Source organism: Ascidiella aspersa, chromosome 1 (genome assembly GCF_963924565.1).
Source record: "Ascidiella aspersa chromosome 1, kaAscAspe10.2, whole genome shotgun sequence".
In the NCBI taxonomy this organism is placed as follows: domain Eukaryota; kingdom Metazoa; phylum Chordata; class Ascidiacea; order Phlebobranchia; family Ascidiidae; genus Ascidiella; species Ascidiella aspersa.
In genome coordinates, this window is record NC_139447.1 from 28,199,600 (window position 1) to 28,226,331 (window position 26,732).

The 26,732-nt window shown below is 37.5% G+C and overlaps 2 protein-coding genes across 2 annotated transcripts; one reads left to right on the forward strand and one right to left on the reverse strand.

Moving 5' to 3' along the window:
• Positions 1-1,324: 1,324 nt before the first annotated feature.
• LOC146169248 (monocarboxylate transporter 14-like) lies at positions 1,325-6,850 on the reverse strand. The gene is made up of 7 exons (XM_083386331.1): positions 6,664-6,850; positions 6,185-6,328; positions 5,725-5,888; positions 4,399-4,754; positions 3,798-3,936; positions 1,859-2,072; positions 1,325-1,485 (listed from the first exon to the last, which is right to left on the reverse strand). The coding sequence occupies exons 1-7, from the start codon at positions 6,848-6,850 to the stop codon at positions 1,325-1,327; spliced, it is 1,365 nt and encodes a 454-aa protein (XP_083242457.1).
• Positions 6,851-12,640: 5,790 nt separating this feature from the next.
• LOC146169249 (melatonin receptor type 1B-B-like) lies at positions 12,641-20,852 on the forward strand. Its single transcript, XM_083388872.1, has 8 exons — positions 12,641-12,942; positions 14,249-14,397; positions 16,384-16,518; positions 17,372-17,500; positions 17,786-17,978; positions 18,255-18,385; positions 18,648-18,707; positions 19,994-20,852. Exons 1-8 carry the CDS (start codon positions 12,697-12,699, stop codon positions 20,070-20,072), a joined length of 1,122 nt encoding a protein of 373 aa, XP_083244998.1. The 5' UTR covers positions 12,641-12,696; the 3' UTR covers positions 20,073-20,852.
• The last annotated feature ends 5,880 nt before the right edge of the window (positions 20,853-26,732 follow it).

Consider the following 26,732-nt stretch of genomic DNA (forward strand, 5'->3'; position numbering starts at 1 on the left):
ATAGTTTTGGCAGACAAGTTTTGGGGCATCGAACCTTTTGAGAGCCATTGGCCCAACAGATTTAGAATGGCTGGAAAAAAATTTCATGGAAATTTGCGCAAAGTTTATAAACTTTTAAATTGGAAGGGTGTTAATACGAGACAATTATTACCAGAAAGACATTATGTGCTACACCTTTCAAAAAGAATATATCTTTCAAATTCCAGGTGAAATTAGGTGACTTTTCACAAATTCACAAATTTTGAAACATTCGCAAAGCAGGCTGAGTTATGAATAGTAAATCACAATTGAAAATGAATCAAGAACGCATTGTATTTACTTGTATTAGCGGTTAAAAAAATATATTGAGTTAAAATATTAAGGATTTCTTAAATTAAACGTATTGACTTGGTTTGGAACTTATCCCAGCACATGGACTGCAAATTTACTTTTTAAACTATTTTGCGCACATTTTTAAAAAGATTGCAAAAGCAAAGACGCTATAAAAAACAAACTGGGTCTTATTAGGTAACATTTAGAAAATTTAAGACACAAATTTAGTGGAGAAATATAGCACAATTATAAATCGGATTAAACCTCGCGAGGTTTTTAGTGACTTAAACCAGGGTACAGATTTAAAACGACAAATTTAGGCGCTTTTGACAACATAAAATGTGTATAGGTATAGTTGCAAATTACCATGTAAACTATCAATACTAGTTATTGTCATTAAAACTTAAGATCGATCGTCATACATTATCGTAGCGTAACATTGACAATTGCTTTCTTAGGTTGTGGGTATTTTTTCTTCAGATTGAACTTTTTGTTGTTTATTGTTTAATGGAGTAAACAGTTTATTCTTCACTAAGCTCCAGTCATAATTTAGGCTTTCCCTGAAAGTCAAGTGCCATGTGGATTTAAATTGGCAAACATGCGGATTCGTTTAAACTTCCTTCGACCTATGGTTAACTAAAGTAAACTATTTTAAATTGTTTGCGCAGGAGCCACACTAATATTAGAAAAGACGACATAAATTCCGAAGTATTTTGAAAAAAAATTGCCTGTCAAAATGTCATAAACCAAATCTAAACAGTTACGAAAAGTGTGGATACTAATTTTGATTAACAACGGACTAGAAAATTGTATTTTTACCAAACCCATAGCTTTCTATATATTTCACTTATTAAATCGAGAGTAATAGGCGCAAACTGCTGATAAAACGTTTGTCGATCGTAAACCCTGCCAATACAACAAGTGCATAGATAAAAAAAGTGTATAGCACGTTGATTTTTGTGAGCTAACGTTCCACGGCTCATGCAATAGCAGAAAAAAGAAAAATCGCATTTTAACTTATGTCAATCGATTTTGATTCGCTAATCCTTTGTGCTTTTTCCGCGCTTCGCATAGCGGGTTTGATAAAGATGAACATTGCGGCAGAAAGAATGAGGCTGATTCCGGAAAAGCGAAATGCCCAGTCGTAGCTCTGCGTGACGTCGTATATAAAACCTGCGCCAAAAACAAAATTTATTGAAAGAATCTGGAAAAAACAGCGAGTGCATTCGCGTCACAAACATTTTCCGAAGTCCGACTCTCGACAGTCAAACTCGACTTTATTTTTGCGGCTGGAGTCGGACTTTGTTTATAACCAACTCCAGTGTGGTTTCAAAATAGAATCTTCAAAGTATATAACGAACTCTGTATAGGTCCCCTTTTGTGTGGTTTCAAAATACAATCTATAATATAGATTATATACCACGATAGAGTGAATGAGCCGAAACTATTGACATTTTTCGAAACCCTTTAATACGGGGTATAACGCAGGAAGCTTTATTTCAGTTTGTTGCTGCACTGTGGGCTGCAATAAAAGGTTTCATATTACCTGCAGTTAAGGGCCCGACTGCTATTGCAATTCCTTCTATGAGCAGCATCCAGCTGTAGGCGTCCACAAAGTTTTCCCGCCCAAGCAAAACGGCGGCGGCAGACTTAATGAAGCCGTATCCGTTGCTTAGGAATCCCACCGCAATGGCGTAGGCGAAGAGCATCTGCAAATTCGACCAGAACGTGCTGACCAAATTCGCCAAGCCAAGGGCAGTCTAACAATGTAACAAGATAACTTGTTTTTCAATTTTCAAAACGTGTCACGACCCCCACACTTTGCGAGAAAGCGCTATGCCTTGCGGCACACATTTTAAAATCGCTTGTTTAAAAGACTGATTTTGGCTTCCTATTCAGGAATTTTAACCGTTTGAAAAAATCATGAATTATTTTTTAGACCAAACACTAACATATATTTCTTCTAACAAAAACAAGCATTGTTGTTTCCCTAAAATATGACGAACATCAATTATTTTGTAGAAAAAAAATCCTGTAAACAAATGCATATGTATAGCTAACATTTGGGGCGACAAAGATAAATCCCAATTTTCCCTTAAATGTTTACTTTTTACCAACCATCTGTGTTCCGCCCATTTTCACTAAGTGGACCAACATTGACGCCCTAAAGGTATAAAGATTTAAAAACATTCCGTCATTATTTTTAGTTTTCGTTTCGTCCCATTCAAAACGAAATATAGTGTGTTTTGCAAACTATTTGTAAACTATTTGAAGGTTTACAAGCAGGCTTTGACAATATTTCGGTGTTGCAACAACTTTTTTATCTGCTTCATTTAATTCTAAAAGGCATTAGTTGTTCGTCGTAGAACCGAATTAAAGTTTATTTTATAGTCTTTGGTTAGAGTCTTAGCCTAACAGTTGAGTGTTAGACCATATAACCATTGTTTATCTGCAGTTACAACCAAGCACATCCGCTCGCAGAAACCAAATACACATTTTCAATCAAACTACGCTTTTGTATTTTGTTTTTAACCGATTTTATTTAGGAAGTTATCTGTATAGTGGACAGAAGAGGTGCGCTTAGCTTTCAATTATTATTTTTTTTTTATTGAACACCAGAAGTAATATTATAACAATTCACATCCGTTTTCAAATGCCGATAGCGGTGATTTTTATGTAGGTCAAAAAACACAAAACAACTTAAGTGGTGCAAACACAGAAAAACTTTGCCGTCATTGGCATTGCTCAATAGTACAATTGCTCTTACGAAAAAATTTTTCCGACAAAGTATCAATGTTTGGACAACGTTTTGTATTGCCCTGAAGAAGATTTCGCGGATAGGTGAGCGCAACGTTTGTACTTTAACAAAATTTTTGCTGGAAAAACAATTTTACAACTGATTGTTATTCTTTGTTTCTTCGGTTTCAAAGCAGCTCTTACAACCGGCGGCTTTACTCGCATAACCAAAGCTAGATACTTAAAATACGCCCAATTTTCGCAATAAATGGATTAAGCGATCACGAATAAATGACTTTCGTGCAAGATTTTGCAACAATTGAAAATAGTCATGCCATTTCAGAAGAGTGAAATTTTCTAACAAAACAGAAATATGCTGTAATGCTGTTGTTTTTTTTAGCTCAGTAAAAAGTGCACTCCACACCTTGAGAAAAGCGTCGGCTGCTCGCATTTTGGTAATACATCGAGTTAGCGATTTACGGCCATTTTCAACTCACCATAATTCAGAACATTAATAAAATAGTATTTACGTCTTCTTAGGACAAGACCCAAAAACGTACTCCACCCACACCAAATATCTAAATAATACTAGTTGTATGCTTATTTTGAAACTAAAACATAAAAGTTATAAAATAGCATACAGTTCAGAAAGTTGTTGGAAAACGTTAACTTTTATTTGAAACGCTCACGCCGGTGGGTTATGCTATTTCTTCCATGTCAAAAGTGACGAAGTGGTATAGGCTGGTTACCTGCATCGTGCAGTAGCACAGGATTGCGTCGATGTTGTAGTAAGTGGACACGAAGCCAGTTAATGGCCGGCCGACGATTCCGGCGAGACCGCAGGCAGAAGCAAACCACGCAGCGAAGTTCGGACTTGCCCCTTCCTGCCTGGAATACAACGAAGTTGCTTACGGGTATTCATGACCAACCGTCGACAAAATCACCAAAACAGAAGGTGTTATAAGTCGATTGCCCATAGCATTAGAAGGCGGATTTCAATAAAAACAGCACAAGATGTTTTAAAGCAAGAAATCAGTAATATAAAATGTTCTTTTTAATCAAAGTATAAAAGCCATAGCATGTAATAACATCGTCATTTCTCTGTTTTTGACGTTTTGAGAAATAGCTTATGCAAGTTTTTATTAAACTGCTGTTGGCTTGAGCTATTGCCGAGCGTTTTAAAACAGGGAAAATTTGTAGATTTTGTCGAATGTTACGGCTATTAGATCTCTATTGAAATATAAAATGTGTTTTTAACATGGTGATACCCATTCCCATTTTTAAACGTGACAAGCAATTTAACCAGAATCTCCAGCCTTTAAAAGTATGCTGAAATACACTTTATCTCACCTGGCTCGTTCCACCAAATGTACATGAGGAACGTAAATAGCCAGCCAGGTGATCAAGTCGCTGGAAAGGATAAGGAGAAAGACAGGATTTCGAAACAAGGTCAGCGACCTCTTCCAGAACGAGGGTCTTCTCTCAACGTTTGACGAACTTTCCGACGCTTCAATAACCTTGTCGTCATTGGAATCGTCGTTGAGTCTGCTATTTTGACGCTTTTTACTTTTTATTTGCGCACAATTGGCCGTGGCTTTCGTTCGCCACAGGTTAAGCGGGTTGTTGCGTATTTCGCTGACTGGCACCAGGAGCATCGAACCCACACAGATGTTAAGGCAGTAGGCCCCGGATACGAGAATGGCTCCCTGAGGACAAAGCTACGTTGTTATTAATAGCTACTGAAGTACACGTAGGCGAATCGAACTTGCCACAGCGGTACGAGGCCTCGTATACACTTTAATCTCTCCAAAGCACAACGAAACCAACGAAACCCATGGGGTTAGATTTAAAGACATATGTCAAAATGAGAACCTATAGTTTTGTCTCTGTGGTAAATGTACATTGTTTTAGATTACAACGGAAGTATTTATGGGTGTTTTCGGAAATCAGTTGATCAATTAACGATTGCTTGCGAGCAAGGAACAACAACTAGCCTGGTTCCAGCTGACAACCTCGGTCATACCGGGACCGTTGCTATATAAACTGAGCCATACAGACCCAGAAGGAGGAAAGTCAATAAACAACGATGGGACCATTGCCTGCTGCATCCTATTCGCACGTATAACATCATATAAAAAAGGATTTACGGTACCATGTCAAGTTTATGACCTCCGAACATGTGTAGCTTAGGTAATATAGTGACGGTCCCGGTATTGTCAGCTGGAACCAGGCTAGTTGTTGTTTGGAGCCTGGCCTTACTCGCAAGCAATCGTTAAATGATCAGGTTAACCCCTCTGAAGGCTCCCGGTATACAATGTGTTCCGTTATCCTTGGTCTGAACGACTTCTGAATCGCAGTTCTACAGTTCTACATACTTGTGTAAAAATTTTGCAGTGGCTTGCTGTCACATCATCTTTTGTCGACAACGTTTGTTGTTACCTATTTGAAACATTGGTTAACAGGAAGTGAAACACTTTTGCTGTATGACCAAGTTTAAAAGTTGCCAGGGCCGAGTCAGGACACGAAAACAGTATGTAAAAGAGGGACTTCTTTTTGAAGAGCTTTTAACAGACACCACGGACAAACTCGATCAAGAGGGAAGCGTGGCTCTTACAGGGGTGCATTGCATGTCGTCTTTTCGTCAACCGGCCTCTCTTTACACTATTCGCAATTCACCCGCCAAGAGTAGCTGTCGGTGCAGGCCTGGATCAGCAACGCGCCAAGAAACATTCCCGTGTTATATCCTCCGCCGGTGATGCCCTCGGCGAATGCGCGCTCGCGGGTGAAGTAGGCGTTCAGCGCCGAGCTCAGCGATATGTTGGTTAGACCTATTCCGAATCCTGCCGAAAGTAAAATAAGTGTGAAAATGGACAGGTTAGCACAGTTGTGAAAAATAGTACAAAATGGTTTGAAGTTTTCAGCTTGCAGTAAGCTGAGAATCAGTGCGCCAGCTACGCCGTGACGAAAAGTACTAAGCATATTTGTAATATATTTTTTATATATTTTTTGAAATAAGTATGGAGCAATTGCTTTACCTCATTTTTCTGCGGTTCGGATCTGAGGGTCAGCGGACTACTGTTATGATAAAATTTAACTTGTAGATTACTTCGTAGTCGTTCGTCAAGCCATCGCTTACCGGTAATAATTCCAAAGGTAAAATACAAAGCCGTGATATTTGAAGCTATGCTGCTGAGAACAAGACCAGAAAATACAAAAATTCCGCCGAGCATGCCGCAAGGACGACCTCCTATTTTGTTGAAGATCATAGCATAAATCGGACCTACAGAATTGAAAAAAAAATGTAATAACAGGTTATTTTGTACGTTTTCCTGTATTACTTTGGAAGAGGCACAATGATTCCAAGCGAAAACTTTAAAGCGGTTATTATACTTTGCTTCGGCGTTTATCAACTCTGGAAATTTTCCGTTGCGCAGAATCAAGATACATTGGGATAGCAATATAAACAAAAACTACAGCATCCGAAACTAGATCAGGTGCATCCAATTGGAATACAGTAATACCAATTAAAGACAGCTTCCGTTGAAACGTTGTCCTACCGTTATAAACGAAAATAAACTCACTTGGGTAAAGTTTAACATGGAGCGCAGCACCTACCCAACATGCAGCCGATTGAGGAAGGCAGGCTTCCTAGTAACGCAACAGTTCTGGCGGATTCCTTAAAATCGCGAATCCAAGACGTGTAAAACACGCCGACAGCGGCATGGGTGCCGAAGCTTAGTCCATACAGAACACTGCAAGACAGGAGTATGACCCATCTGTATTCAAAATTTGTGGAGTCCATCGTTGAGAAAAATAAAGCTTTGCCACCTCGCAACTTTTATGGACGCCCGCTTTGAATCAGTTCAGCTCATTTTTCGTCGCAGACTACTTAAAGGGATGAATTTCAACCGTAAAGCAATAGGCCTACATCATTAGGATTCAGTCGATTAATTCGAAAAAAAGAAAAAACACGTATAACTGCGAATTTGCCAACCAAAATGGCAAATCTGATGGCGTGTTTTCAACAGTTTACAACTCTCTACACAAAGAACCATTTACATTTTAAAAGACTAGAAGGGCCATAGGTGACGAAACTAAGCTAAATAGGCTAAAATATAAATTAAGGCGTGTGCAAAATTCAAAACTTTTATCACAAAATAGATTTAGGCTTTGTGGTATGCTCCATATATTTATTTTACATCTTTAAAACTGTTTTATTCTATCATGCATAGTATTTAAGTGGACTATAGGCTTAAAAGTTTTGTATTACTGATCTTGGAAAGACTAGCAACACTGTTGCATAATTCTGCTTGATTTGTGCGAAAGATACAGAAGACAGAGTAGACATATTCTTCGGCGTTTAACACAAGAAGATACTCAATTGCTCAAACTGTTTTGTTTGAACAAATCTTTCATCACGCAACTCCACCCTGTCACGTGACTTAGTTGAAATGTACCACGTCTCCTATGCATAACTCATATGTGTCAAACGAAAACAAACATGTTGCATCCTGTGAAAGCGTACACATCGCACGGCTGTCAGGCCGTTCGACAAGCAAGACGCTGCTAAATTTTCAGCAAACAATTCGGCAACATAACACCGCCGCTAAGATTTGAGCCAACGATTTAGCCTGGAGGCCTACAATTACAATAAGGGCTGCTGTCAGTCAGCTTTTCGCACACCATAGTTAGAGGATAAATTTGCGGCAAAGCATGCAATTAACATTTTTCTGTGGATCCCCAAAATCCAGCTCAATGATATTGGCGCGGTTTTCTTAACGCTTGTTACAAAGTAAATTCGGTAAATATTCTAGATGTAGATTTTAATAGGGAACTTTTAAAGCGCTGTTATATTCTATCTTTATAGAATGCGCAAATCGATTTAGGTGTACGTTTTCAATAGACTTCAACCATAAATCCAAAAGTAGATAAATTTCGAATAAAAAACTAGTTGAATAAGGTCAAATTAGGACCAAATAGCTAATAGTATAGGAATAAAATGTAAATCGAAATAAGGCCTAAACCTGTCGGGATACGGCCAAAACGGAATATGGCCTAAAGAACTTTTTACCTAGCCCAAAATTCTAATCCTAACTTCATCACTAACTGGCGTAAGAATTTTAACCCTGGCCAAAATTGTAATCCCACCCATTGCCCACCCCTGACCCCAAACAGGGGCAAACAATTCGGGACCACACCAGTAGCACCACAAAGGTGCCCTTCAAATTAGGGTGCCCAAGGTGCGATTTCAAAACGGTCGAAACCAGACCCACTATGAAGGCCCCAAATTGTCCCATAACCTCGTCCAAATGTCTACGTATTATTGCGCCATTTAGATCTTATTTTAAAGAGATTCAGACTTATTCCTACAAATTCAGGTCTTGCTTCAACGAGTTTACGTTTTATTCGGTAGTAGATATACCGCCTTCTTCTTAAATGTATTGGGAGGGTCTAATTTTAAAAGTAAAAATACTATAGGTCCTTGCCTGATTTAAGAGGTGTTGTATAGGCCAACTAAAATGGCTAAAAACTACACGTTTAACAACAAAATTGTGAGTTAGATTTTTTTGCAACCAGCCGAGACCTTTATGACATTGGTTTCTGCCCGTTAATCGTAAAAGGTTGCCAACCCCTGTTTTACAGGTATTGCTGTTTGTTTCCTTTAAAATGTGTTACGAAAACTTCAGAGTTGAAAATAGGCGCAACATCGATCGGTACATCGTATTTTAATCGAGTTTTTAGGATGAAACTATTGCTGCAGTAAAACAAATGCAGGACTAGACTTTGTGATGCCAAGAGGACCAAACTAAACCTATAACATTAAAACCTTCGGCAACGTCCTTAAGATATATTTTATTCGTATTACTACTGTACACACTATCCCACTATTCAATACGAATTATAAGGAAATGACGTCACACTAGGCTTTGTCTGCAGTAATGCCCGTATACGTTTGTATATTGAAGCAATAGCTCTAAAAGCGTTAACGTATTCCTAATTTCCTATTATATAGACTGCGTAACATAGTCAATGAAGTTGCAGTAGCGGACCACAAGCTGTCAAACAGATAGAGTTGCTGTTCTGGCGAATCTAAATGCCTGCTTATATTACGGAGGATAATTTAACGCTAATTGAAGAGGGTAATTCAAGTAAAATCGAAGTATTACTGAGAACGGCTTCCGATTTTCGTGATGCCTATTTAACTCAGAAGCTACAAATTAAATCATTTATCTCAACACAATTAGAATGAGGAAATTTTCATATTTCATACGTTGGTAATTGCTTAGCATGATAAGTGTGTGATATATTCTGGTATACACAACTCAGCCTGTCAAATACACATACTGCTATAATAAAATCATGCCACTGTTAATAAGCCATCACTCTGCTGTTGTTCTTAACACGAAATCAACACTTGCATTTTGCACTTCTATACTTCGTACCACATCCTGTTTGGAATTCGCAAAGTGAGAGCTGTTTTTTTCTCTCTCTTCTATCAACAGTTTTTGTTGTTTGGTCGGTGGAAATCGACTTAATTGGATTGAGTATACGGTAATTGATTTTTATTAGAATAACGTTATCAATACACTAACGTGACTTGGTTTAAAAACTTTGTACATTAGGCATATTTTCGCTAGTTGTATATACGTAAAATAATCTGCCTGTTGTGCAAAATGTTTTTAAAATCGAAATACTTTACCGACCAGGGTTTGACATGAAACAATGGCCACTTACTTAACTTGCTATATGGCGACTGAAACTTGACTTAGGTAAGTTGTAACTGCAATTGAACTGCCATTGGATGCAAATGGCCCTTTGACATGACATATTTTAACTTTGATATAAGTTATTTTAAAACCGACGGTTTACAATTCGGCGTGTTTGGTTAATAGTAAACTCAAACCCATTAAAACAAACCTAAGAAGCCATATAATTAGATCTATCTCTCACAATATCAAACCTTTTAATGCACCATAACGCCAAAAATCTCAAAAGGTCAGAACTACCTCTGTTATACCTTTAGGCTAGCTGCAGCACAGTAAAATGTTGTGGTATCGAAATGCCGTTTGTTTATAGCAGGGGTCGGCAACCCTACGGCCCGCGGGCCGGCCCGCCAATGTAATTCATCCGGCCCGTGGCCTCTTTGGACAAACTAGACATAAGGCCATTACAAATACTTTTGGACTATTTTAACTAGATAACGGCTAAAAATTTTCGCGCTCTGCGCGAATCATCTTTTTTCGTCCGGTTCGTTTACGCTTCTTTACCGTTGCGCCATGGAAGACTCTGACTAGTGCGTCGCTGACAAACGGAAAACGTATTCAAAAATATTAGGCATATATTTGTAATTTGTTTTTTATTTTTGGCAATGTAATAAAAACTTGCACGAAATTTTTAAAAAATGCCAGCATAGCAAAGTAACTCAATCTTCAAATTCATCAGGATAAACGCTCTGTATTTTTCGTTCAGTGCCGCCAATGACCCTCCAATGACCTCACAAATTGACGAAATCATCTTGATAAATGCAAACGAGCGATTAGTTCGCGATTCTTGATATGCGCTAAAAATTATTAGTTCGCGCGACCGCTAGGTGGTCATAACCTTCATTGTATTTTAACTCGGTTGCAGTAGCATATTTCCGAGTTTAACCGGGAACAGAAAGTTTTTTGAGAATATTTGTTTCATCGAAGCGTGACGCCATCTTTAAAATTTTCACGACTCGCACCCATACAAATAACACTAACAATAATCTGTAATCTGACCCAGGCCCCTTCTAACTCAGCCTCAAAATATTCTTACGCACTAAATAAAATATTCGCTCATTAGAAATTTTTTTTAGAAGGAATACTGTTTGTAGTGCTAATCTTATAGCGCCTACATACCTGTGACTGTCTTGTTACAGAAAGTCTATAAAACACTGACAAGGTGTATAAGGTATTATGGAACACATTCAACGCGATACCTTTTAATAAACACCCGTTGCATTGTTTAAGCGTCAAGCCGCCACGGCTGACGATTCTGTGTTTACTGGTGTGTGACAAGGACGACTTTCTACTGGAGACAGAAGTGAGCATTAAGGGTCAGCGGTACGTTGTGCAATCAAGATGAGATGTCCAACCTTCTCACGGGCAATGAGCGCATTTCATAGCTAGTCTCGGCATTTTTACAGCACTTTCGTCGGTTACTTGGTGCTTCTTTTGAAGGTATAAGGACAAGTAAGCTGTCGATGTTGTTAGATGATGCAGCGTGATTGATTTAAATCGAACGAGCTAAGGAGGTTACCTTTGACGACTTTTTTATTTAAACTGTAGGGCACAGCATTTTTCCATGTTGTAGGGCATTGCAGGTTTCCATAGAAATAAAAAGTTTGAGGCGAAGCCTTTGTTCGGTAAGTTTTTTAATAGATAGAGTTGTGTGATGAATAAATTCTATCGAGTTTTACAGGGTATCTAAATGGTGTTAAGAAGGAACACGTTCCGAACAGGTACTTCGAGAAGCGACTATGAAATTTAACATTTTTCATAACTATTTTTACGCCATTATGCTTACACGTTTATATTGAGTGCAGCAGTTGTTACAAACTATATTTGGACGGGTTAACTGAGGTGTAGCAAGCCTTGGCAAAACGCATCGATGACTTTGCGTCTGTCTTTTCACGTATATTTAGAGTAGCCTAATACCACCTTTCAAGCCACTTTGTAGGCTTTATCAACACAGGACAACCCTTCGCTATTAGTGAATACAAATTGTACACCGTTAAAGCGTTTTGTTAAGATAAACCACTGCGTTAATTGCAGCAAAATCCACATCCTACCCTGATTTTTGATGCTTTGGGATAAGTTAAGGACAAGAGCGAGTAATATCGTGTATCTATAGTGACGTCTTACTTTGACGAAGCAGCAGTAACAATTTTAGGACGAAAAAAATGATGAAAACTGCTCTTAAAGTGTCGGGCGATCGCATTAAAGTTCCTCTTCTAAATAATAACGTAGATGTCAAGCAAATCGCTTCTGGTTAATTTTGCGTCGGGTTTATGCTAACGAGCGGAACATTCAGCAACTGTATATAGTTTTCGTAGAAGGGCTTAGTTGTTTAAGGGACAATCGTTAAGATCACACCTGGTCGTATGTAACCTAAGAAGAAGTACTTACTGTGTAATGCGCATGGTCGATTTTAGCTGTTGATTGGTCGAACTCGATTGAGTTGGTACTTCGTATTCACGATACGGGATTGCTTGAAACACACAATCCTATAAATAGCTGAACAAAAGCGAAGCAATTGTTTTATAAGAGAATGGTCACCGGACAGTTTATTGGGCCTTGCGGCTATCTGAAAGATTAGTAACAATCGATCGGGTTGTGCAATGAGTAAGGGCAGGGAGAAATGACACAGTGGTTTTATGAAGTTAAAAATCTGTTGAGATCACCAGCAATATATGACACTACTCGTCTTACTGGTCAGATTTTCTAAATTTTATTGCGCTACGAAGTTCAGTTTTAATCTGAAATAACAAATTAATTTGAAATGAGTTGAAAACTTAGTTTTACTTATTTATATAGATCTAACGCTCGTATTGTTTTTTCAGCTTCGTTCAGAGTTATTTTTCTGCAGTATGTTCCGCGAGTAAAAGATAACGTCGTAAACACGATGATGTCGCAGAATTGGAGTGTAGAGTCGTCCACGGTACCGGTAGCGTCGTTTCCCGAAACCGTGGAAGGCGCTATCTTTTACCAGTCTGTCAGCACGAAGACCATTGACCTGATCTTTTTGTCCTTTCTGGCCGTGATCGGGACTTTCGGCAACCTGATGGTTATCGCTTCCATCATTTTTGCAGGACGAATCCTTAAAAGCGGAAACCTTTTCATAATCAACTTGGCCGTAGCCGACCTAATCGTAAGTTGCCATTTCCATATGGGGCCTTTAAAGAGGCCTTTTTTCAGCTTTTTATGGCCCTAGTTTTAAACAGTAAATGGATTGCATTCAGAGCCACGTTTGCAGTCTATCTGTAAATTGAGTTGCTTTTCAGTTAACGAAGATGTTTTTCTTAAAAATTCCGCTCAGCAAGAAAATTGACTAATATATAAACATATATATATATATAAACAAAACTAAAAGTAACTTTTGGTTGGAGAATATTAAACAGTTAAGTACAGGGACGTGCAGTCAGGGGAGGTAGATGAGGCACTGCATATATCAAGCAAAAGTTATATCAGTTATATCTCTACCGTAAATTTTACGTTTCCATACCTAAAGCGTGCTTTATTTTTTCTTCTAGTTCTGTTGTGTTATTCATATCAAGCGTTCACGCGGTAATTATCATAGAAATACGCAAAGTGAGGCAGCGCCAAGCCGTGCCTCTCTTCGGATCACAGAATTGCCATGCAATGCATTATGCTAGCTTTTTTCTTTCGCTAATTCTCTCGAAAAACATGATGAACAATTTAGCTATGATTGGAGGCATGCCTCAATTGTGACGTTCCAGCTATGAAACCTTTTTTCGTCCAGCTTGAATGCCCGCATAGTACGTGTAATTTTTGTAGTGTAAGACTCTAAAGTTAAAGTCATAAACAAAGGCAGACCTGTTGCAAATTTTAAACTTTTGCATCAGAAGACTGGACAAAAAAATAACACGCAACTTATAAAGAGATTGGTGAAAAAGAAGTAGATGTGTAGCTGTCATGACGTAGCCAGGGCCCAGGGGGGCCATGGCCACCCGAAAATTTATAAATATTGTACTCTTAATAATAATTTGTTTTGTGGCATTTATGAGCAGTAACCTACCACCACAACAGTCGATCACAGGCGTGTCACACCTTCAATTGTCATGCACTGTTACGTCATAAACGAAAAAACGATGTAGTCATTAATACGTTTGTTATTTTAATGTAGTTTTACTACGTTTTAGTCGTTTTGTTTTGTCTCTGAATGGTTTTTGAGTTTATTTATTGTTTTATTATTACGATACCGTTTTTGTGGTTGTTAAAGAAAAACGTGACTCGAAAAAATGTGTGCCTCACCATCTAGGAACCTCACCGCACGTCACTGTTGGTACAATGTATAGGTAAACCTTAACAGCACAACATGCACCCACTGCCGACACTTAGCCTCTGTTAAACTTCGTATAAACTTTCCGCAATATAGCACGTTTGCTTGTAGTTAATTGTAAAAATTACGAAAATATTTCCCTTGATCCTGTCAGGTTTCTGGTATCTATGTGCCAACCATCGTGGCGAACGTGGTGAAGGGTGAAAACACGTTGACGCCGCTTCTCTGCAAAGCAACTGGCTACATAATCACGGTGTCGTGCGTATGTTCGGTGGCCAACCTCACCTGCATCGCCGTCAACAGGTCAGTTAGTAAGACTGGCAGTATAAACGTTCGTCGGTTCTTCGAGATGCCTTGGAATTATCTGTTTTTTCCTACTTGAATATAACAATTGTTCAAACATAATTTCGTTTAAATGCAATTTATTATTTTGAAACTGTTTAAGACGTATGCCATGTTGTGCATGTAAACGCTATAAAATTATCCGTATTAATACATTTTTAGATGCGAGCTTCTGGATATTGCTAAATAAGTATATTGAATGTTTTGGTTTGGGCGTAATACGGTATTTGGCATACCCAATCAGATTTTATTCTTCATTTTTTTGGCGAATTCATTGCCCATTTTAAAACTTTGTGTTGTAAACCACGCCAAGTCAATTCTAGCCAAACGTAATTTCATTTCTAGCCAAGCGTGATTTCCGATATAAATAGTCTAAGTTAAATTATCCATATTCAATTTGTTAAAGCCGTTTAAAAATGTAGTGATTTGTACAGGTTTAGTCTTTAAATGTACAAAATAAAAAAAATAACAACCGAAATCGATTCAAAAATTATACATCAAAAATAATAAATGAACAAAGGGGTGTTTGGTGTTAACTTTGTAAAACACAGTGGGACTGCTTATTGTATAACAACACTTATCAGCACTGGTTATTGCTCGGTGGAGATTGGTTTATTGCTCGTTAGGGTTATTGCTCTACGTCGTAATGTGGTTGATTCCCAAGTGTAAAAATTAAAAGGTGTCCACTGTCCATATACATAACATGAGCAGCTGTCTATGCCAGGTTTCGATTGTAGCTCACTTAGTTTCGGTTTGACCAAACCTGATATAATAGTATGTGCTTGTGTAAGTTTGTAATGTTTTACCCAGTGTAAAAAACTATAGTAAGAAATATAAATACCATTTTGTGAAAGGCGGATTATTGGCTAACCGCATGTTCTTGGATTTGTATATTATTGCTTACAACCCCTATGTGAGGCCTTAGCTTATAGACTTTAACGCATGATTGCGCGCACTGACACTGCTTCTATAATTTAATGCACAGCCACTTAGGAAGTCCCTACAAGGTTTGATACAATACCGCAGTTTATTTTTATGTGACCTTACCAACATACCATTTTTAAGCCGAACCCAATCGAGTACGAACGCAAAAGTCCCCGGGAAATGCCAACAAGGCAATTTTTGCCATAGCATAGGGTTCTATTCGGTTGAACGACGTCTGCTTAAGGCACTGTGGTTTACCAGACAACTGTAATATAAGGGGTCGGCAACTTTTTTCCTAGTCGCGGGATAAAGCCAAACTCATGTTTTGGGCCGTATTGAGTTTTACTTTGTTGTGAAAACGTATAGCTTCTTACAAATGCCGCTAATCAGAAGCGAACCTAATATTTTTTCGCATTTCAAAATGGGTCTTACATTTCTTTGCGCGAAAAAAATGTCGTTCGTATGGTTTGAGATTTGAGCCAACAGGGCGCAATTCATGGTCACAATAAACAGCGAAATAATAATATATTTAAATAACAAATTTTAATGTTAGTATAGTTCTTGGATCTGCGAAAATATTTCACGGTTTGATTTAAACATGTATAACTAAACCTGTAGAGTTTGTGGGAGCTTACATGCGCCTTTAGGTCGCGGAATTTTTCACCATTTTCGCATTTCATGCATTCTTTTTTTTTTCGTGAAAACCTGTTTGTGCGTGAAACCCTGGCGATGTTAAAGCGACTCGGTTTCTTGGCCGGCCAATAAATGCGAGCTCTTATTTGGTTGGGTAAGCAGGCACCACAGCAAACTCGAAATGTTAATCGATGTAGCAAGTCACAGCTATTTTTGGTTAAAAAAGGCAAGCAAAGAGCAATGCATTGTACAGAGGTCGACTTTTTCGATCAATCAACCCTGGTCGCATGTTATCTCACTCAATGTCCGTCTTACACGCACCTGCTACTAAATATTTAATGTCGTCGCTTGAGTGACTGATTTTTACGTGCTGTACACTGTACGTTTTAGGTACTTGGTCATCGCTCACCCATGTAGCTACAGGCGAAGGTGCTCCAAGCAGAAGCTTCTCTACGCGATCGCCTCGACTTGGATCTGGTCAAACCTAATATCTTCCCCAACCTTCCTCGGCTGGAGCGACTTGATGTGAGTCTTGGGGCCGAAACGTGTGATGTATTGGCCACCACAAGTATTCAAATATTGTGTAAATTACATTTCTTTTTGTGCCTGTAAATACAAAGCTTTCTTCAATTTTTCCTAAAGTTGCAAACAAGGGCAAAAAAACAAAGGCTAACTCAACAAAAAGTACAAAATATTTGTTCTTGCTAAATTCATACAAAAGGTTGCAATATATATATAGTAATTAAGGGCATGCAAGTGTTGCACTTTGAGATTTTTTTAACTTTAATAACACATAGTCTAAAGCTGAAAATGCAAAAAATACAACCACAGTGAGTCAGAGTGCTCGTGTTGGCCTTGTTGTACCTATATTCCAGTTAAACTTACTGAGCAAACTTAAATCATACATCTCTTTATTCCATAATTTCTAAGACTAAAACCGGAGCTGCTGTGGAGTCGGTTTAAATAACCCGAGTCCGATTCCGGCCAACAAAATAAACCCTATAGTACGACTCCCGAGTCCCGAGTCCGACTCCGGCCAAATGTATGGTTTCGTGTTTTTTGAGTCCCGAGTCCGGCTCAGACTCTACTGCAGCCTTTATTCCGCCAATTTACGTAACGTAACAAAATACGGTAGATATTGAGCAATCCGACTATGGGGGTGACATATAACTCATTCACTCATAACCATCATATATGGTTGGAAAATATCCACCAAATGTCGTTCCGCCTTTACCACTCACAGTTAGCGGTCAAATCAGTTTCGAAATCTGGTACTGCGCATTCGCAAGTCGGACTCCAGCAAAAAAATCGGTTTTGTCGAATGCCCAGTCCGATTCTGACTCTGCATCCCTGACTAAAACTATTCTGTTTTTCTTAGCTACGACGAGAAGATGGTGGGATGCTCGTGGGATGACACGGCCTCAGTGAGCTACAATATACTTTTCATGACGCTGGCTGTTTTTATACCCGTTATCGTCATTTGCATTTGCTATTGGAAACTGTACAAGTGAGAATTTACGCTTGTTCAAGAGATTGCCCGGCGAAAAATTTGCCATTTTACTAAAATATTTTACAAACTAAGTTTCATGTTAAATTATTTTCTATTTAACAGTCGTTTCTTTAAAGTTTTCAGTCAACATCTTTAAATATAAGCCATAGTGCGACGGGTTCGTTACTGCGAGTATAGTTTCAGTTGTATATATCTGTAAATTCGCTTCTATGGTATAAAATACAATTTTCTCCTCGACTATTAATTAGTTTCTACAGCTGACAGTTCTTTTGTGGCTCGCAGGTGCGTCAAAAGCCAAGTGGTCTGGGTTCGCCACATGGGGCTTACCCCCGATAAAATGAAGCGGCGCCAAAAGGAGGAGCTAAGTTTGTTGCGGACCCTGGCCACTGCCATTATCATCTTCTTGGCCTGCTGGACGCCCTATGCCTTCTGTACCACGTTTTTCCCGAAAGAAGTGCCGTTGGAAATTAAGAAGGTTCGCATAGCTGTTTTGTAACTGCTATATACGGTCACGTTATTCGTTTTATCCAAAACTGCTTATTCGAATAGTGGTGTACAAGTGTTTATTAGTAGTGCGTACTTAACCTTTTTAATTCCGCATTTTTAACGATTGAGGGAGATATAAATATTGAACTAAGAGCTGTTTACCAGTCTAGCCTAAATCAATGGGATATTTGTGAGATAATACCTTCTGCTATAAGATTATTACTAAACAACTGGTATTGCTTAAAGGGCTATACTTTTTTCTCAGGTTTTTTGTTGGTGTGGTATTACTAACTCTGTAATGAACTTCATCATTTACGGAGCAATGAACAAGACCTACTACAAAGGATACAAGGATCTACTTTTGTTTATCTGTTGCAGAAAACGACAAACAGTCAGGTGCGGGGTCCTAGGTTAAGTTTTGTCAATATACAACAAATTGTGCTGTAGCTGCTATAATAAGCGATTATTATAGTTTGACCACTATACCTAATATGGCCATAATCAATAGAGAAAGTGGTAATGAAACATATAGTAATTCTAAAAAAGTTAGAAGAAAAATTCTAAAAAATTAGAGCAATTTTGAATTGCTCGAGTGATTTTGTCAGTTAACGGTGCGGGAAAAGTCACATTTTAACAATACTTTGCTATATCTTTTCAGAACAACTTCCACAGTTATCTTGTCTATAAACAGTCGAAAAGGAAGCCCTTCCATACCGTGGTAAGAATGACATTAACTCATAATTTATAAATGTTTGTTACATAATTCAGAGTAGGAAACGAGTACAGAACAATAAATGTAAAGCTTTATGGTCCTGATATACGCAGAGCAGTTTTCTTTGCAAATAACAAGCTACTTCCTTTTCCTATTTTTTTTAAATTACGCAAAACATACTTCTTGTTCAGCATTAGTTTTCATAGTAACTTCAAACCTTTTCCGGCGAAGGGAGAAACAGCCGAAGAAATTTGAAAATTGTTTCAACACCCCTTTTAACCATAATGTGCGACAGGAAGTCACCAATTCGGCTACCCAGTACATTCAAATTGAACCTTATATTTCCAACGCCTTGTGCTAACTTCAAGTAGACATAAACATGTAACCTCTCCAGCTTAACGTAACCAAGTCATGCAGAAACTTGTGCGAGAGCGTAATGCAACATCCCGTTCAACGCTGCTTATATGGCAAACAGGATATCTTGAGTGTAGGGGTGTAGCTAAATTCTGTATGATAAGCCTATTATTAAAAATAAAATGTCTTTAATAAAACACTCTATTGAAATCTGGATACCAATTTCTTCAGTTTTTACACCAAGTGTAATTTTGGCAAATATACGCTTGTCATTCATTTAGCGTCAAAGCGTATAGTTCCAATGTATTTTTAGTTTAAGTTACCGATGTGTTGCTTCCGATTCAATGACGATATTGCAAAGATGATATAAATCGGGGAAGGACACAACATGGCATTAACTAACTTAGATTGACAAAATGTAAATCGGTATGCTTCAGAGGTTAGAAAACGGTCAATATTTCGTTCATATTTTAATGACGGAATACATTCGCCGAAGCGCAAGAAATATATCAATATTAAGTTTTGTACACTTTCGTTAGAGAGAGTGCCACAGTGCAGAAGACGGTTTTTTCTGTAAATATGCAAAAAAAATCGCGTGGAACATACAAGCAAGACAGAAAAGATTCGCGTGAGGCGCGAAAACAATTTTCATTTTAGTATTTGAAAAATGCTAAAAATAGACTTTGGCGGGGTCATGACTATATCTGTCCCTGAAAAGAGTGTTTACGATAGGCTACAACCAAACATGTGGAAACTAGCGCTTGCTTTTGCTTAGCTTATGTATTTTAGGAAAAATAAGCCGGGGATTGGATCAAAGTGTTTGGCAGGCCGGATCGGGCCCACGGGCCGAATGTTGCCCAGGCCCGATATAGAGTATTTTTGGTTATACGACTTTACAATTTTCCAATAAATTTTTAAATCTGTTTTTTTGTGCACAGCAAAGTAGCTGCTCAACCGAAGCAGCTTTGCGTTGTCTTATCAGAAGAAACAATCAATACCTCGCCGTCTCAATTGTGATTAAAAAGTGAAAAAGCAAGCTCATATCGTTACTTGTAAAAACGTGCATTAATGAAGGTGCTGTATTACAATTAATATAAGTTCGCATTTTTTTTTGTCAATTCTATACCGGAGACAACATATAGACATTATTAAAACATGTTTATCTTGGTCCTACTTTTTAACTAAATTTAAAAAACAGGGGCAATTTACTTAAAATACGGCAATGGTGCAGCCTTCATGGGGATTAAATATAGTATCATCAGGTGACATTTTTATGACACGTTTGAAAATTAACGCATATTCTAAAACAAATAACAACCTTGACTGCCATTGCCTATATAGGGATATTTCTTATCAGGACAATTCGTTAAATGTAGGCGAATTATTGTGTTAATGACAGTAACACAAATTTTCATATTTTAGACACGTGTATGTCTTGAGACTTCCAAAAGCAACCTATAAAATTTGTTAGTTTGTTTGGAAACATGTCCGTTTGACAACTGCAGAACATCGACAACTGAATGACAATATATGCGTTCATTTAAAAATGTCGTTTATACAGAATTTTTTTAAATTGTGTTTTTCTTTATTATTTCCAAACTGTGATTTTTTGTATTCTATTTTGCCGTGTTGTTGTAATATACTTAAATGACAAAATCGGTTTCCCTTATATGGTAAGGGCAGAGCAATGCCATTTTATGTTTAAAAATGTTTAAATATCTTTTACTTTGTTTGAAATATTGTGGTGTTACGCAAGACCATGGTTAGAAAGGAAAAATAAAAGAATCGTTCAAATTGTATTCGCATTAAGGTGTTTATACATTAATAAGCCTTTTAGTGTAAGCTTTTATATTAGTTTGGTAAATAATTTGGTTTGAAAAAGCCCTGAAACTCAGACTGCTTGGAATACATAAATCAATTAAAAGAGGGAATTTTATAAAAATAATCTATTTATCTTATCTAATTTGACAATTAAGTCTTGCTCTTTATACCGTTTTGACTAGTTGAGCAGACTTCGAAAACGTTGATGTAAGTTGCCTCTATCTATCGTTTAATTTAAACAGACAATTTGCAGATTCAAAGAACTTTGATTGTACGATTCATTTACTGATTTGGTAGCACTGGTCTAAAGCATATTTTTAATAGCGTCATAAGATTGATTTCTATAGCCTAGCCTACATATTAGGCGAAACAATAAACGGTAATAATATAATGGATTTTTATATTGATGGATCTGGTCTCTTGGTCTCATCAGGAGCGGGTCCTTATATTATGTTGACGTCCCAAATTTACGTCATAATATGACTTCATGAAACTGGCGAAATTATGAAACATTGTGTTCTTGATCATCATGTGCGCAAATATGAAACTAAAATAGAGTTTATACACATTCCAGAAGAAAAAATGCGGCAAAGAGTTTACACCGACGAAACCTGATATTTAGAAAACAACGATTCCAACATTGCTAGATATATTCTTGGTATAGGTTTTACAAAACAATGGCCATAAGCATGATAAATCAATTAATTAAGTCGGTAAAAACTGTATTTGTATAGATTAACAGCAAAATACTCTAGCAAAGCTAGCAATTCAGGTCAGACACAATAAATAGATCTTAAAAGATATATATATATTTCGACAATCAAGGCATCGTCAGTATATCTGAATAAAAACAAACGCAACAGTATAAGAATAAGTCAGAAACATCTATAACCCTAATATACTTTTTGCTTTGTTTTCGATTCATGCTCAGGTTTCAAGGGATAGCTAACTCTAATATACTGTTTGCATTGTTTTCGATTCATGCTCAGGTTTAAAGGGATTACCTGAAATGCTAGCTTTGCGAGGGTATTTTGCTGTTACTGATTAGGAATTAAGGTCGACATTTATCTTGCAAGGGTCAAGGTGATTTCCATTATTCACATATTCAGTGCAACATTGCATAGATTAAGTTGACAAAACATTTATGATAGAGTAACACTGCACGCTCGGTGGATTTGGAATAAATTCCCCCTTAAAAAAGGGTAAAATATATCAAGTTATAAGTCTCGTAATTTTTGCATATTAGAAGAATTTATAGTAATGGTATAAAAATGTTTTTTATTGGTCCTTATTCCAACCTTAACAAACGAATGTGTCATCATTTTATTTGTTGTCATCAGTTTCTGCGAAAAGTGGTGTTCAGGTCTCGGTAAATACCAAACACGTTTCGGGCCACCAAGGGCGCTGTGGAGTATTTCATAACAAAATTTAGAATCAGAAAAAGTATGTACGAGGTAAACTGATACCAACGTATTTTGTTCTTTTTTAGTATGGTCTTTGTGTTAAAGCTGGTTAATGAAAAATTGCGTAAACCATTCAAGATCTTATCATACATAAAAGCGAAATTGAAATCAATGGAAACAATAAAAAAAACTAAATGCATTATTTTTTGCTATTAATGTTTTAAAAATAAATTTCTGTCAAGCTAAATAAAACGGTCGATATTATTTTGTACGGTCGCCTGAAATACAAATTATTTGAAATACAAATGAAATACAGTTCTTTTATATTTCGTTGGATTATTTTAATACAAATGTAGGCTACCAATTGACATTGACTTGAAAATGTCTGGCGACGAGCATAACACTATGAACAAGATTGACATATCCGCTTCATATTTGTTAACTGGAAAACTGCAGGCAGTGCTGTTAGGTTAAAAGTCAAGTTGATATTTTACACCTTCTGTTAAAATTAAATAAAAAATTAATTGCAGTGTTTATTAATTTACCTCCAAAAATAGGGATTGCAGATGTAGCTTATAGGCGTTAAATATAGTTCTAAAACAAATAAACCAAGAAGTAACAACTGCAGAAATTAATTAAAACCAATGTGAACAGTTTACTACCTTAATATGTTATATTGCTGAAGTGATAGATATTTGTGAACAAAATTGTATTATTAACAGTGTAATGCCGGTTAAGATCTAATTGAGCAAATTATTAAGGTTTCAGTATAATGCTTTAATAGGAGAAAATCCCCAATTTTCAGTTGATCTTGATGGTAAATTATAAAACCTAAATAAATTAAAATTAGAAAGCTACTGAATAATTTATTAAATGTATTGAATAACTCGGATTGAATATTTTTTGGGGCATTATTCAAATATTCAGGGCCGGGATGTGAGAGAATTTAGTATTTTATTTTACTACCCAGCAAAAACAAATAGAACCAATGTTTTAAGACACTGAAGTCAGTGCATGTACTGTGCAAGTTTAAAAGTAAACCAAGGACCACTGTAAAACTGACAAAAGAACATACGTAATTAAACTGCTAATCAATAAGCGTTTTACGTGAACCTTTTGTTTATTTACTTTAAGCTTTGGGCGTTGAAAGCGGTTAAGGTTAGAAAAATGCATCAAACGTAATATTTCTACTGCGACATGTTTCTTAAGGCACGCGCTTTCTTATCTTTAAAATTATCTCATCCCACCACGCATTGTAGAATTCAGGCAGGCCACCACTGAAAATGAAAACGTCCTGTATTTGTAAATTGACACCGTCCCCAATTGAGAAGACAATGCACGAATGGAATGCCCAGATACATGCAAGGAAGAAAAGCAACCAGACCAGACGTTCTCTAAAAATATTATTTAATTTAAGCGTACGTCTGAAACGGCTTTCGACAAATATACCCTTTTAAATTTTGGATAACGTTTTTCTCTTGAATCGCGTCATACCTGACTTAATACGTCAAAAATGCGTAGGCTATAAAAATGAATATTCCTGTTTCAACACAGAGAGAAATTCAGCCTAATATCTTACACCCGAATGTAAAGCGAGAAAAAATGGTTTGCAAAACTTGATGCAATTTCATCCTGATTGCTACAAATATGAGGCTGCGATTATAGTAACAGCAAAAATCAATATCAATATATTTAAATTACCACCCTTCAGCATTAAATTGCCATCCAGCATTTTCTACACTGTGAAACACAACAACGTTAACAAATATTGAAAACTTAACAATGGATAATCACGCTACCATGCCAGATGGTACGATAAGATAGCGATTATTTGGTTAGAGTTGATTTTTTTAATAAAACTAATTATATTATTTCATTAGTTGTCGAATAAAAATCAATCTAATATTAATTAAAAATAGCTGAGGAGAAACGCAACAGGGGGCGTGGCGTTATTTTGCACAATGTCCGCAAAACTGTGCACGCCAAAATGTGCAAAAAATGTGCGCACATTTTAAACTGCCTTCAAAAATGTGTGCACTTTTTTCTAACAATGTGCGCACATTTTAAACTGCCTTCAAATATGTGCGCACTTTTTTCACAATGTGCGCACATTTTTAAGTTAGAGTTAGAGTTAGAGTTAGAGTTAGAGTTAGAGTTAGAGTTAGAGTTAGAGTTAGAGTTAGAGTTAGAGTTAGAGTTAGAGTTAGAGTTAGAGTTAGAGTTAGAGTTAGAGTTAGAGTTAGAGTTAGAGTTAGATTTCGAGTTCGAGTTCGAGTTCGAGTTCGAGTTCGAGTTAGGGTTCGAGTTAGGGTTAGAGTTAGAGTTAGAGTTAGAGTTAGAGTTAGAGTTAGAGTTAGAGTTAGAGTTAGAGTTAGAGTTAGAGTTAGAGTTAGAGTCAGAGTCAGAGTCAGAGTCAGAGTCAGAGTTAGAGTTAGAGTTAGAGTTAGAGTTTTGAAGGTGTTTTAAAATGTGCGCACATTGTTGAAAAAGTGCGCACATTTCTAAAGGCAGATCAAAAGGTGCGCACATTTTTTAAGGCAGTTCAAAATGTGCGCACAATTTTTGCACATTTTGGTGTGCACATTTTTGCGCACATTGTGCAAACAATGTTCGCATCCCCGTCTCGAGAAACGGGTGCCGGTTTGATATTGACTCATTTTTCGTCCGTTACGCTCCCTTTGTTTATACATTTCCAGAATTAAGAAAATGAATAATGCACAATGTATTCCTCAGGGACAGGACTTTCGTTGAAGCTTTCGACACCGCCGTCATAACTTTTACTTCTCGTAGTTCGCGCGACAGCACAGGAGAAATGTTGACTGGTTTTCACCGAAATACCACGTTTCACCCGATCTCACAACAACGTGAGCGCATTTAAACTGACTCACCGACAACGGGCGTCCTTCAAACCGTCAAAAAACCCCTAGGTCGCTGCTCTACCGCGTCGACGTCGATGTATCAGTGACAAGCATCCGTCCGCTTGTAGTGAAGCTATTTAGCCGAACTAAAAACTAGGAAACTATAAAACTGTAGCCGTGAGGGAAACAACGTGCGACTTTAATAAGATCTTACACCTTCAGTGCAGATTTGATTTGACAGTTGATTTTTTGTACGGCCGTGGCTGATCCATGTAGTGCTATGTTATCAGGTTTGATGTTGACGAGTGGCCAGGACGACGCAAAAAGGAAACCTATTTTCTGAATGCGGGCTGCTCGAAAAAAGGGCGCACCTACTGTACGTATTTGTGATGTAACCGTCACACGCAGTGGTTAGTCAATTAGGTGCGCCGGAGCCATTTTTGCTCGGGCAGCAACGTCATTTGCAAGAGCATTTATAGGCTCGACAGTCGCCTTGCTTGGAAGAGGATTTCCGTGCGAGCGTTTTAACAGCATACGTTGCTCTGATTGTCATTTCCCGGGATGTTAGAAATCAGTTAAAAAAACACGCAACTTTGGGTTCTTATTTGATTCGCGATTCCACGAGTTTAACGAGATTTGGTTTATCGTTATCATGAAGTTCGAACAGGTTCACTAGATTTGAGCGGCGTTGTTACTGATACATTAAAGTGAATCTATTGCGAAGATTGATTGCAACAACAGCAGTCGCAAGAATTTTTGCCGAAGTTGTGCCTTGTGCCCAATTCCCAATAAAAATAAAAGGTATATGACGAAAACACGTTGTTTCTGTAACGCTTTTTAAAAAAGAAATATACTTCAAAAAAAAGGACAAACGAACGTTGCGGCAATGTATGTGTGTAGTCCGCAATAAAGTGTAACGAAATATTACAATGACGGGTTTGCGGTCTCGTATAGCGTTTTTTCCAGACAGGCTAAGCTGGTCGACGAACGCTATTTCAGGCAAACCTAAGTCGCGTTACTCATATACGCAGACAAATTTAATCGACATCTCCTAATAGCGTTGCAGACCACAGCTTAAATAAGCCTAACTTCGAATAGCCGTACAACGAAACGAACGTGAATGTGTAATTAAAGCAACCATGTAGTACGGAGCCGATGAGTTCCCTTGGGTAACATGTAACATTAGGACACTTGTAAATTGCGAGTGGAAGTTGGACTCTTTGTGAACCACTCGGTATGTTATTCTAGCGCGATGACAGTGGGCAGTCGAAAGGTTTAGAAAAAAAAAATACTTCGAGAAATATCAGTAGCACTACAGTAGAAAATTTAAAACCGTTTGCTTTACACAGAAATTAGTCGAAGAAACAGTCATGTTAAAAGAGTTGTACGATTAAAACGCGTATGTACTGTATAGGGGTAAGTGAGTTCAAAACACCACGCAAAACTTCGCTGTAGATCTGTTTTTGCGATTTTGCTTGCCACACGGCGACGGGTCACTGATGTGTCAATAACAACGTCTATATACGCGAGCGCCGCGATTTCCAAGTGGCAAATGACGTTATACGGTTCTGCTGTGGTCGGGTTGAGTTTGTCTA